At 49.0% G+C, this 13,929-nt stretch overlaps 1 protein-coding gene across 1 annotated transcript in view; it reads right to left on the reverse strand.

The window, feature by feature from the left end:
• Ift140 (intraflagellar transport 140) overlaps positions 1-13,929 on the reverse strand; it is an 86,133-nt gene that overhangs the window by 46,829 nt on the left and 25,375 nt on the right. The window contains exons 13-18 of the mRNA XM_021186052.2: positions 10,358-10,485; positions 9,910-10,027; positions 7,273-7,403; positions 5,316-5,484; positions 3,940-4,071; positions 133-332 (exon numbers count right to left, since the gene is read on the reverse strand). Of these exons, the coding sequence (XP_021041711.1) occupies positions 133-332; positions 3,940-4,071; positions 5,316-5,484; positions 7,273-7,403; positions 9,910-10,027; positions 10,358-10,485 (878 nt within the window). The remainder of the gene's footprint in view (positions 1-132; positions 333-3,939; positions 4,072-5,315; positions 5,485-7,272; positions 7,404-9,909; positions 10,028-10,357; positions 10,486-13,929) is intronic.

A 13,929-nucleotide genomic window follows, 5' to 3' on the forward strand; every position in this document is an offset into this window, starting at 1 on the left:
ATATGCAAGTAAAATACTTATACATATAAAATAAATCTAAAAAAGCTTTTTGAAAAAGAAGGCATTAAAAAGGCTGAAGGCTCTAGGGAGGATGCATAAAACCTTTGACACTCGAGTGAGGGACCTCCTTACCTCTTGATGAGTTTGATAGATTTGAAAGCTTCATCCATGTCTCCAATGGTGACAAAGAAGCTGAAGTTGAGCATGGCATCCCGAGTAGACTTGTCACAGTCCTCCAGCCCCACAAAGTCTCGTAGGGGCCTCTTGGCTACCATCTGAGGGATGTGGTAGTACCCAGAATCCATCCTGTCTTCTTTGTCTGCTTCTCCAGGCTGGAAGACAAAGGCCCCATATGCTTGTTAAACAGTATGTAAAGCTAATGCCTGCACTCAGTCTTACCTCCCAACATTCTAACAACTACTGGGAAATCTATACGCAGGGATGCACACATGTATGCATAGGCCAAATGGTTCCTTCCCACAGGGGCCTGAGAAACCTTTACAGTCACTGAAACGATCAGAGCTTTGGGTCCTCGATTTCAGGTGAACAAGGGCTGTCCAGGTATAAGCTTGTTTGTCAGCCTCTAATTGAGTAATATCAGAGTCTCCCATTAAAAATAACTCTTTCGATCTCCATCTCCTAGCGTTCACTCACCATAGAGACCTTTACCAGTTTAAGTGACGTAAATAAGGTCAGACACACGCATCTCTTAAAGTAGAGACGAGCAGCCTGTCTTTGTTGAACCTGAGGAGCCCACTGCCCCGCCACGGCTCGCCTTCTGCTCTCAGCCTCTGTATCGGTGCTGCTCTCCAGCGCTGGCACTTCCTTCTCCCTGCAGACCACTTGTTATGTATACACACTCTAGCACATATTTGTCACGTGACTATCCAAGTGGTGGCCTAAACCACCTCCCTCCTCAGCTCAGATGTCATGAACATTTACCCTCACTCCCCGTTCTGAGCCCACCTGGCAGGCCCAGTGAGAAGGCCCCAGGAGGAACCAACATTTGACCTGGACTCTGAAAATCTGGTGGAATTTATCATGCCTTGTTGTAGCTGGAAAACCCTTCTAGATATAGCATAGGGCATAAGTAAAGGTTCTGCTGATGACAGTTTGAGTTACACACACATACACACACACACACACAAATACCAACTAGGTGACAGAAGAGTTTGGCTAATTGTGCATCATGCTGGATGCTGTCCTTCACACTGGTAACAGCACCATTATCCCTGGTGTGGCGCTAATGAGAGCCGAGTTTACTTGTGCGCACCCTGGGGAGCCTCGGAATCCCTTGCTTATGCACCAAGCTTCTTATTTTAGCTCCTTGTCACTGATCTGTGAGGAACTGTTTTCTATGGCCACACTGCTCACATCTGAACTTGTCTCATCTGGGAGCTAAACAGGGCTTAGATCTTATGGTATTTGGATGAGAGGCAGAGACTGTTTATCCTATGTCACAGTAGACTGGAACAACCTGCCAGTCACATGATGAGGGTGCTTGGAACTAAGAATACTGGACTGTCCCATAGCATTGTGGGATTTGTGGGCACTGACAACCTGTGGAAAAGGAGACTGAAGAACGGAGGGTCGGCAAAGAGAGAAAGAGCAGCATTTACAGAAACACATACCTTCGGGCTGATCCTTGGCAGCACTCTGCAGGGCAAACTAATGATACTATCTTTCCTACAGACATAGGTGGATCAAGCACTTCCTGCATCTGGAGGTCATATGCAATGGCTTCACATGCCACAGGTACACACCAGATGGGCTAAGAACTGATGGGCTCTTGTCAAAGTTCACTAAGTCACATGGCTCCGGGACCAAACCAAAAGCCCTCACCTAGGGAAATTTACTACCAGGTGAGCAGGGTTGGCACACACAACACAATGAGAAGAAAGGCATCTCAGGGACATGACAAAACCAAGGTGACAAGCCACGCCTGGGGCCTCATACTTACGACTGCATCATAGACACCTCTTCTGTGGAATAACAACTATGAATGCAGGCACAGAGAGGGAGCAGAAAAAAAAGAAAGCATGCATAAATGTGTGGACGAAACAGAAATGCAGAATGTGAAATTAACTTAGAAAATTCAACAGAAAGCACTCAAAAGAGCTTTCAAAACTCTGTTTTCAGGTCACAGGGAAATTAAATCAAAGAACACAAAACGAGAATGAAAAATGGCAGGAAAGTGTCAGTATAGTGGAAGAATTCTATTTTAAAATAAGCAATTAGGGATACCTGCAATGATGGGGAGAAAGGACTCCTAGAACAACACAGAACTACACATGAACACCTCCTCAGCTCTCACAGACATCCTCCCTTTTTAAGTCGCATGGAAGTGTAATATACAATCTGCTCAGACACCAACGTCTGGCGGCGGTCAGATACTGCTGCATATGCTAACTTGGGGAACCGGAACCTACTGTCTTGGATTCGTCTTTATTTAAATCGTGTGAGTCATTATATATGCACGTTTGCAGATCTAAAACTAGAGGCTGACCAGTAAATGGTCACGAGTCGAGGGGCAGCAACCACCTCCACACCATTCTCCACACCAGTTCCTTTAAAGAGACTCGCAGCTCGGGAAGAGCCGAGTGCGGCTTGTACCTTTTGTGACTGCCTAGCTGTCCACACCGTAGTTTCACTGGCTTATCACTGTGTGGAGGGGACTGCATAGGTCTGGGTTTTTACTCTGTCTCCCTGGGGCCAAGCCACAGTTGGAAACATCTGAAGTCCTAGCAATCTCAGCACTCCAGAGGCTGAGGCAGGACTACTGTGAGTTCAAGGCCACCCTAGCTCACATAGATAAAACTTTGTGAGGAAGTGGGGGGGGGGGAGAGGAGAGGAGGTTAGAGACGTGGCTAAGCAGTTCGCAGTATGCACTGCTCTCGCAGAGAATTGCAGTTCAGTTCCCATCACCCAGGGGACTCACCACCGCCTGTACCGCCTCTGGCCTCCAGGGCACCTGCATTCCTCATGTGCACACACTCACATGTAGACACATATACATACAGTTAAGTCATTTTTAACAAGATAGAAAGGTTCATTTCAGACAGTGAGAACAGTGCAGGGTGCATTTTAAAGGCTGTTGTTAACATCGCCACATGAGGAAACCCAGAAGCACCTCGGTAAAGGCTGACAGGATCGGTCCCCTCCCACCAACTTTTCAGGAATGCCAATGCAAGAGAAGTGACATGGATAATATGTACATTTTTTTCAGAATGTACTTCAGTTCAGGGGGTCAAAGCCCAACAGAAGCTTGTAGACCAGTGTGGAGCTCACCAATAGCTTCCGGCCTGGCAGCCTGATGTTGATCCCACAGGCACTAGGTCCTATGTGGTAAAAGTCCCTCAGGTTGTGGGGTGTAGCTCAGTGTGTTTGAGGGCTTGAGTTTGACTCTCAGCACTGAAATAAGGCAGGAAAGAGAAAGCAGCAGCAGCTGTCTCCTGCAGTCACCTCTCAGGTGGCACTAGAGGCCAAACCAAAGACCTAGCAGTTGGTAAAAATGGCCTCGGTCCATGCAATGTGTCAGTTTAGAACCACAGTCCAAAAGGACCTCTGGCTCGTAGAATGTGTGCTAGTGTCTGCTAACCCTTCTCCTTCAAAAACGTATAAAGACGTGCATGGGCCTCGTTTCCATCTAGGTGCAGAAACCTGAGTAGTGACCGCAGCGGCCACACCTGAGCGCCTCTGGGCTAAGACCAGGGAGATTTGAATCATCTGTAATTTTAAATTCCTCAAGAAGAACATAGGGATATTTATTCTAAAAAAAAATCCAGCTAGAATACAAGGAAATGACAAAGGCTTAAAGTTTGTCTTTAGAAGGAAAGCCAAGAGGGAAGGGCCAGTCACACTTCAAGTGTGCTAGAGACACATGAAAGAACCCACCAGGGAGGGGTGAGGACAGAATAGCGCAGGCCCAGGCATTCCCACCTTTTTTGTGAAGTAATAGTGAGGCACTTCCATGCCCAGAAGGCTCTGGTAGGTTGAAGGCCGGGGGAAGCTGTCATGGAGCAGAAAGCCATGTTCTTCAGAAGCAAAGAAGGAGAGAATCAACACGGCTTCCTGGAAGACACAGGGCAGGGCCACTCTGGTTTACACGCAACAACAGAATTTCCCAGTTTTTTCTCAAGTCCTTCTCAGGGTGTACAGTCTGGCAGTGTTTCCTTCATCCCAGGGATTCAGAAACCACTCTGATCTATTTTACCACTCTGGCATTTGATCTTCTTAGGGCACTGACTGATTTTAGATGGTCTCAGGGCAGACTCCCCATGCTGAGGAGAAGGCCTCCATCAGAAAAGTGAGTCAGTCCTTAAACAACAGGGTGAGCTTCCCTGTGGTGACTTACTTGGGAGTTCTGCTGTGCAAACTTCTCTGAGAGGAAGGTAGGTTATAGAGGCACACAGACTGCTGGACTTTTTAGGCACAGCTGACATCTTGTAAAACATAAGCCTAGCAGAGTATCAGAGCCTCAGTCCCTCAGAGTGTACTGCTCCAGAAGCAAGAGCACATCTTCATGGAGGTTGACGCCTACAGGACGGTAGGCAGTAGGGAGGGCGGAGGCAGTGGCGGAGGCCAGGCTGATGAGCAGTGACTGAGGACTAAGGCTGCATCTCAGACCCAACCTCCGCATGTGCTAACACAGTAAGCTCACTCTGTACTGCCTCTCTCTAAAGTGCTCTGCCCACAGAGAAGGAGCAATATGGAACAGTTACGAAAATCTAGGGGTGCCGGGCATGGTGGCGCACGCCTTTAATCCCAGCACTCGGGAGGCAGAGGCAGGTGGATCTCTGAGTTCAAGGTCAGCCTGGTCTACAAAGTGAGTTCCAGGACAGCCAGGGCTATACAGAGAAACCCTGTCTCGAAAAACAAAAAACAAAAAACAAAAACAAAAAAAAATCTAGGGGCTGGTGAGATGGCTCAGTGGGTAAGAGCACTGACTGTTCTTCTGAAGGTCCTGAGTTCAAATCCCAGCAGCCATATGATGGCTCACAACCACCCGCAATGAGATTTGATGCCCTCTTCTGGTGTGTCTGAAGACAGCTACAGTGTACGTATGTATAATATTAAATAAAGAAATCTTTAAAAAAAAAAAGAAAATCTAGAAATCAATATTTGGAGGACAAAAAAAACTGGCTCACGTTAGGACTGCAAGGCACGGGTTTATGGAAATGACCTTGGTGGCACAATGATCTTATTCATGAATGAATTTTCCCAATAACTATCCCATAAGCTATGCCAGGAAGATACTATCTGGCAAATGGTGACCATATATGTCTAAACAGGTAACATAGCAAAGCAGTAGGTACCTTGTGGCATGTGCCCTCCTCTACATGGGGCTGCTTGTCTACAGCCTGTGGCTGGGCTCCAGGGGCCTCCTGCAAGGCCTCGCACACAAAGAGCCTGGGCTCACTCTGATCCCAGAAATGGTTCACCGGCGTGTAACCTGCTAGGCTCTCGTCCATAAAGGAACGTGTCCTGAAACAGAAGGAAAACCCAGCCCCAACTCAGAGAAGAGCACTTCTACCACTGTGGCCACCCATACCCGCTGCTGTCAGTCAATGCCAGCAGGTGACGACACTGTTGGCAAGTGTATGGCCTTCGAAGCCTCTCTGGGCCACTTACTACCACACATTCTATTGGAACACATCCTTGCAGACTTTGAGAAATGGGGAGAAAGGGTTCCTGAAGACTAGCATGGGGGAATCCAAGGAGCTCAATGAACCAGGTGGCAAAGACTGGCGATCTCAACAGGAAATGAGCATGGTGGCACACGCCATTAGTCTCGGCCATCTGGGAGATGAAGGCAGGATAATCACATGCAAAAGGCAGAATCTGAGGAAAGGGAGGTGGTCATGCTACCCTGGCCACCCTGACAGGAGCGCAGCAAACCCAGGGTGTGTGTGATGGTAGTGCTGGGGCTCAGTGGCTCTTGTAACCCGGTTATACAGGACCCACTCCTACAAGAAACACAGATCTCTCACAGATGCCACCAGCAGCAGCACTGGTGGTGTGCCCACAGGCCATGGCCTGCTGAGCTCTCTGCGTAACTGATGTGACACGCACAGAATTTAGGATGTGTCATACCGAGGGCCTATAAGCTGTGCCCTTTGTACTATGAGGAGTCTGGCCAGAGAGCTGGAACAGACAGAGGATGTTGCCTGTTCTTGAAAGAGAAATCATGAAAATCAGGCAGAGTGGAGAATCAGAAGACATTTCATCAGATAAGGAAGGCAGGGGGATGAAGAAAAGGTCAGTCTCAGATTCGTAGCTCCGGACTGGGCTGGGGCTCTGTCAGTCTGAGGGGCACCCACATTCTGAAGCAGGAGACCAGTGGCTCTCTTAGTAGGAAAGAAAAGAAAGAACTGTTGAGGATAAGGCATCAGCAGAGATGAGAGGAAGACCAATCAGATGAAAGGAGGCTCCAAAGAAGGGTGGGCAGGACTCAGGGAGAGACAGGAAGAATTCAGGATATGCTATGCAGGAAGATCTGAACCAGGAAGGAGGGACCTGTCAGAGCTATTGAAGTCCGACTGGGATTGGGCTGTAACTCAGGGCCAGGGCTCTTGCTCAGCACACACCACGCTCTGAGAGGCATCCTCAGCATCAGTCCATCAAACAACACAAACAGCAACAGCAGCATAACAGTACAGAAAAATGAATCAGGAAAGCAGCCCGACACGTGCCCACCCCTCAGCTCCTCATGAGCTCCGAGAGCGCCAAGGCAAGCCTGGGGGCTCCCATGTCATCTGTGTTCTGCACTGACTAAACTGCAGGCACACCTCGCACCTGACCCAAGCCACATAGAATTAAATACAGATGGGAGCCAAGTTCTGTAAGTGTTTCAAGTCCCAAGAACACACTTTCTGTAGCAGAAACTGCATTTACATGTTACATCAACCCCCTCCAATAAAAAGACATTTCTTATTTTCTCCAGAAACACATTCTCTACAAAGGCAAGCGCCTCTTTCCTGTCAGAGTTGCTGGTAGGGCTGAGGCCACTCTGCTCTGAGACATTTCTGGAGATGTTTGGGGAGAGCAGCTCTATACTTCATGAGATTCTACCAAGCCAGTTCCATAGTCTCAACTCTGGAACAGAGAGAGGCCAAGAGCTTAAATCTGCTTCAGCGGCTCACACCTTGGTTTTACCATTTTGTTTTTCTACTTAGTAACTTCTGGGAGACTCTGAAATTCAAAATATAGCTTAGTAAGTTGGACAGTCGGCACGTGCTGTCTTCACCAAAATCCTCCCAACTATAATCTTACTCATTAGTCGGCGGCTCATTAAAGGGCAGAATCTGTATCTGTCCAATCTGTCCAGTCGTGAAGTTGAAGACATTCACTGTGTCCATTTCAACATCATAGATGTAGATTTTGGAATCAGGGCTGTTGTCGACCTAAGAAAGAGAAGACACAATGGCACAGGAGTGGTGGCTGCCTTACAAAGTGTGCCCATGGGACCGACACTGCATGCAGCTGAGCCACCTTGGCTGCCAGTAAATGGCACACCCCCAGAACAATAACTTAATCCTTTACTATTCAAGCCCACTGAAATGGCTTCTTAGTTACTACTTTGGAATTTTAGAAAACTTAGAACAAAGTCTATAAAGTTGTGAGCTGCTCTCAGTTTTGACTGGAGATTTAAAACAAGAAAGGAAAAATAGAGTGTCACTGTGTAGCACTGGATGACTTAGACTTGGCTGGTCTTGACTCACAGAGATCTGCTTGGCCCTGTCTCCTGAGTGCCAGAACTTAAGGCATAGGCTGCCACGCTCAGCCTGGAGGTAAATTAACCAAGGGACTCAAAGGGAATCTGGATTTATGGCAAGAGCATCATTCCTACAACTGGGTACACGTGCAACAAACTTGACAAAGAGAGAGGCCATGATCGCTCCCATTTGGCAGCTGACACAAGTCCTGAGCACAGAGAGCCTGGCTGCTCACAGTCGTGAGCAGTATCTGAGGTGCTGCTTCCATCCTAAATTCACAGAAGCACCGTTCGGGAGCGCAAGCTGTGGGAGTTACTGGGTGAGGGTGGACAGATCAGTGGAGAAAACGTGTCCGCCCAAACCAACTCAGACACATGCTGCAATGGGAGTGAGCCCTGAAACGTGGCATGGGGGAGAGAAGCCAGACTCACAAGGCCACACAGTTCATGACATGTCCAGAACAAGAAAACCCAGAGGCAGTGAGCAGGCTTGAGGGTGACAGGAGCGAAGATTCTTAGAAGCAGCCAGAGCGGCAGCTGTACTATACTGCAAATGTGCCAAGTGCCACTGGGTCCCCCACTTAAAGCGTTGACTTTATGTTACACGGGCTCTTGTCTCAAGTGTTTAGGGACCCTATTTTAAGATAAAGAAATGTCAGCATCCCCAAGGGCACACGGAGCCTGTAACTGCTCTAGTAATGCTGTGTAGAGGAAGAAGGAGGTGGAGACACACTGGCCCAAGTCCCGGGAGGCAGCACAGGCAGTGACAAGGGCCCAGCTGAGGATTCTTTTATGCTATCTCTGAAAACTGCATGGATCTTGTACCTCATCAGAGTGCTTGGTAAGTGGCCATGGAAGTGAAAGAAAACAACTGGATCTTGGGTTCAGGTTCAGCTGCTCTAGGTTGTCTGGGCTCAGCTGCTGCAGAGCTGCCCAGGGGATTCTGTCTGCCCTTACTGACTGACTACTTGATTCTATGTCTATGTATGTCTGTGCAGCACATGTATGTCTGGTGCCCACAGAGGTCAGAAGAGGCCGTCAGATCCCCTGGCGTTTGAGTTAAGGATGATTGTGAACCAGTAGGTGGGTGCTGGAACAGAACCCAGGTCCTCTGCAACAAGTGGTCCTAACCTTTGAGTCATGGCTCCAGCCTCTGCACACAGGGTTTCTATGGGTCATGGATATTCTCTTATCACTGTCCCAGCTTCCCCTGCCCAGGTCTGGAGGACTCTCCACTATGGGTCTCACACTGCCGCCACTTTGTGTCCTTACTTTCTTTTGTATTACTTTATCAACTTCCACTTGTCCTCCCCGTTCCAGCCAAGCTGCCGTTAGGGTCAGGGTCAGTGGGACACCAAAGTACAAGTGACAATGACATTTTTGCTGTTGTCTTAGCATGCCTACTACTCCCTCCTCCCCCTCCCCCCTCCTCCTCCCCCTTCTCCTCTTCCTCCTCTTCCTCCTCCTCCTTTTTTTTTTGTTTTTTGAGACAGGGTTTCTCTGTGTAGCCCTGGCTGTCCTGGAACTCACTCTGTAGACCAGGCTGGCCTCGAACTCAGAAATCCGCCTGCCTCTGCCTCCCAAGTGCTGGGATTAAAGGCATGCGAGTGGTCTTGTCTTGTGATGTTGGCTAGGTGATGAAGAAGACAAGCAAGAAAATGACAAAGAGCTAAAGAAGATACCGCTGATTCCGAGGAAAACCAAGAAGGGCAGGAAATATGGAAAGTGTGTGCAGGTGAGCACATATGAACAGAGAATGGGTCAGGGGTGGTGGTGCACGCCTTTAATCCCAGCACTCAGGAGGCAAGGGCAGGCAGATCTCCAAGTTTGAGGCCGGCCTGGTCTACAGAGTGAGTTCCAGGACAGCCAGGGCTACACAGACAAACCCTGTCTTGAATTAACAACAATCCTCCCTGTCTTCCACCCCCCACCCTCCAAACACACACATAAAAGAACAGACTGTGTGTGTCCCAAGATGGAAGCAGGCAGGAGAGAGCTGATAGAAGGCAGAAACCGAGGAAGGATCTGAAGCAAGGAGGGGCTAGAGAGAAGGCTAGACATAAAGACCTAAAAGACTTAATGAGGAGACAGAATAAACAGCTATGTCTGTCAGGTCCTGCCAGGGCCCAGGCACAGCCCGTATCCTCGGAGGTCCTTCATATGGATCAGAAGGCCGGCAGGGATGTTGGCCTTACCTTGCTGAGGAGGATGCTGATCTTGTTCCCATTTGCATTGCATCTCAGAGAAGTGATGCTCCCCACATCAGGGACCAGCTGGGCCAGGTTCTTGCAGCTGCAGTGCACTTTTGCTTCCCTGTGTGAGGACAGGAGGAGGAAGAATGACATCAGCGCCCTCTTGGCACCTTCCTGCTGGTCACAGACATGAGCTTCTCTGACTGCTGAGACCCTGGCCTTAGAGTGTTCTGTTCAGCTCACCTCTTCTCACCTGTGCACTTAACCCCCTAGTCCAGGGAAAAGGAGGTTCATTTTAGAACCAATAAAAGGTCTCTTGTAAATTACAAAAAAAAAAAAAAAAAGGTGTCATGTGAGATAAGACATTGTTCCAATTTCCTGTCTACTAAATTGCCCCATAACTTAAAAAACGAAACAGCATCTGATACTTGAGTGTGGAAGGAAACTGTACCTTCTGGAAAGATCAAAACTTTTGAAATGAGCTAAATCTGTCCCTGCAACCAGGAAAGTCCCACAGACATCCAGCAAGCAGGGGCTCCCCTCGGTCTCAGAGAATAGCAGAAGTTGTTTGACAGTTCCCTGGGGAAAGAAGAACAAGTTAGCCATGCACGTCTGTGGTGCGGTGCCCCCTTTCTCTCCGGAACAACGTTCACGCAAACAGTAGTGATTGCTGAGGGGTTGGCATGCGTTAGACCAGGGCTGGATCCATAGGGAGACAGGTCTCCCTTCCGCACAGTCTCGGTGCCACAGGCCTCGGGGCAAGGATCAAAGATGCACAGGCCCCTCAGCTAAGAAGTGCTCCGTGGTCACACACAGGATGGTGGACTGCAGCAAGGTAGACAGATGGCGACCTCCGTCCCTGTGAGTTGGTCTGGGTGGGCAATGATATTCCTCATGTGGCCGATGTTAGGTGCATGGCCTTCTGGGTAGTGAGATGGGAGAGTACCTCTGCCAGGATGGTTGTCACATCCTGGACATATGCCACTCGTGGAAGACCATCCACACTTACAACACAGTCATACTTCCTGTATTTTACATCTCAATAAAATGCCTATGGAATTAATGTCTCTTCTAGGGGCAATGCTTAAAAATGAGGTGAACCAGGAAGAAGCCAGCTATCAGAGAGCCCAGAAAAGGAGAGAACACGTACTGAGCAGTTAAATGACTCTGTGTCTGGATCTTTGAGTCTGGTAGTCAGCAGTGAGCGGTGGAGCGTTGTATTGAGGGTGGGCAGATGTCTCCAGGTCAAGTTTACCAATACCTGTTCTGTTTCCACAGTTTCCACTTCTCAGGTACCACACACACTTAGCCGGGACTCAGGATGTGGGAGGACTCTACTTCTCTCTCCCCCTCACTGTCAGAAGCGGCCCTCGAGCCTCTCCCGATTAAACCTCCCAGGCTTTTCCCATCCTCCACCAACTCCCTGACACTCTCACTACACAACCACACAAGTTCTATTCTTTTTATTACATAATACTTTTAGTGATTATTTGGGAATTTCTCATCATGCACCCCGATCACGCTCACTTCCCAGTCTCCCCAGCTCTGCCACCCCCAACCCTTGTGACCTCCTACCATTCCCGGAAAAAAACGAGAAGGGCCAAGCAGTGGGGGTGCACACCTTTAATCCTAGCACTCAGTAGACCGAGGCAGAAGAATGTCTGTGAGTTTGAGGCTAGCCTGATCTACAGATTGAGTTTCAGGACGGTCAGGATACACAGAGAAACCCTTGTCTCAACAAAACAAAACAAAACAAAACAAACAAACAAAAAAAAACAAAACCCAAAAGGGGAGAAAACAAAACCGAGTCCAATTTGTGTTGCCCATACACTGGAGCATGGTCTATCTCCCAGTGGCCAGCCCCTTAAGGAAACTGCGTCCCTCCCCACGTGGACCTGTTAGAAGCTGTCAGTGTGGAGAGCTACACTTCAGCATCTTTAGCACAGTTTCAAGAGTTCTCTTCGATGGCTTTCTGTCTAGGCTGTTACTTTTTTGGGTCGGGGGTTGGGCGTTGTCACAGAAGCCTTCCATATCTCCTTCTCAACTGTTTCCATATCTCCTTCTCAACTGTGAGTCTGCAGGTATCAACACCACTGCAAAAGTAGCTTCTTTGCCCTTCACAGTCAGCGTGAGCACAGATCACGGCCTTTGGCATCAGCACGTGCCACGGACCTCAGATGGTCTACAGTGGCAACACAGACCATGACATTCAACTGTCCTGTGGTGGCAATGTGAGCCACAGATATTAACAGGACCCCAGATATCCACCTGAACCTTGGCTTCACTAGGGTCCAGGGTAGTGGATCAGTGATACCAGTGTGGCCTCCAGGGGAAGGAAGAACCGTAGGGATCTTTCCAGGAGTCCAATGCAGAAAGTGAACCGTTTTTCATCTCAGACATCCTGTCATTGCTCAGAACCAGGGCGACTGTGCAGCTGGGCAGCATGTTCAGGCTAAATCTGCTAAGCTCCAGGCTGTTGCACACCTACCTCCCTGTCCCAGATGTCTGCCATTCTGAGGCTTGCTGGGCTCAACCTTTGTGCTCAGAGCCTGTGGGCAGCACGGCTCCTGCCCCCACTCTCCATCTACCAGCAGGGCAAGCAGCACAAGCTACAGTCACTGTGACCCCATGTTTTGGGGCCGTGGGCCAGCCCTATGCAGTAATGATGTTTCTTAGGGAGCTCCAGGCTGTTGCAAACCACCCGATCCTCAGGGCCTGTAGCTGGGCAGAACTGTGGTGCCCAGATTTCAGGCAATGCTGTTGCTCTGTGCTTTCTATCTTCTAACAGGGCAAGCAGTACAGGAAGCAGCCTTGGCAGCTCCATGCTAGGGGCCGACCAGTGAGCCCAAGGCTGGTCCTCGTCAGTCATGCCCTAATTCTCTGGGGGCTCTAGGCCTTCACACACCTTTCATCTGTGTTTTCAGTTCTGGCATGACCTTTGTGCTTGCAGCCTGCTGGCTGAGACTGGGCAGCGGAGGGTACAGCTTCCCCACTCTTTACCTCTTGTGACTATGTCCCACCATCTTTCTAACTTCGTGAATCCATTTTTTAAAAGCATCTTCCCATAAGACTTGCCTCTTCCCTCGTTAGTGGCTTTGGAGATACTTCAGGCCCTGCAGACTCCTTTCCTGCCACTGTGCCGCCCTTTGAAGCCTCCATGGGTCTCAGACTCCACTAAGCTCCATAGTGGGCACCACCACCAGGTTTGTTTTTCTTGAGAAGCTATATTCTAATGAGAATCAACAGAGCCGCAAGAGGCAAGCCAAAGTCTACCCTACTCCTGCTGACACCAACATCAGCACAACAAGCTCCTGCCTCATTCCATTCTAGCCAGGGCTCTGGCTTCAGCCCTGACCATATACAACACATACTGTAATCCTCCCTAAAGGTAATGGTGCAGAAAATGGAAAGGAAGTATCTGAAGTCACCTCATTGCCGAGCCAGATAATAAGAGCCACACATGTCTGCCTCCTGAGGAGAGAGAAGGGTCCACAAGGACATGCCAGATGTTCGCTGGGAATGTGAGAGAGACCACTAGCATTTCCTCACTGGTCACAACCAGCACACATGATGTCTATGACATTAAAATGGCAGACAAGCTGGTAGTGTGGCTTAGTGTACAGTGTATACATGAGGATTGGGTTGTATCCAAACACTGCACCCAAAACAAAAACCAAAGGAAGGGTTCCGGGGAGGACCCAATTCCACGACAGTTGCTGGTCCTATAGGCAGGCTCCTTAGTTCTGTTTCCAATTCTTTTTTTTTTTTTTTAAGATTTATTTATTTATTATATGTAAGTACACTGTAGCTGTCTTCAGACACTCCAGAAGAGGGAGTCAGATCTCGTTACGGATGGTTGTGAGCCACCATGTGGTTGCTGGGATTAGAACTCTGGACCTTTGGAAGAGCAGTCGGGTGCTCTTACCCACTGAGCCATCTCACCAGCCCCGTTTCCAATTCTTGTATAGCCAAAACCTGCAAGTCCTTTCGCTGCTCTGGTACAGCCTTCCCGTAATCTGTCAT

This window comes from Mus caroli, unplaced genomic scaffold, assembly GCF_978045245.1.
Source record: "Mus caroli unplaced genomic scaffold, Mus_caroli_1 scaffold_18, whole genome shotgun sequence".
Classification (NCBI taxonomy): Eukaryota; Metazoa; Chordata; class Mammalia; order Rodentia; family Muridae; genus Mus; species Mus caroli.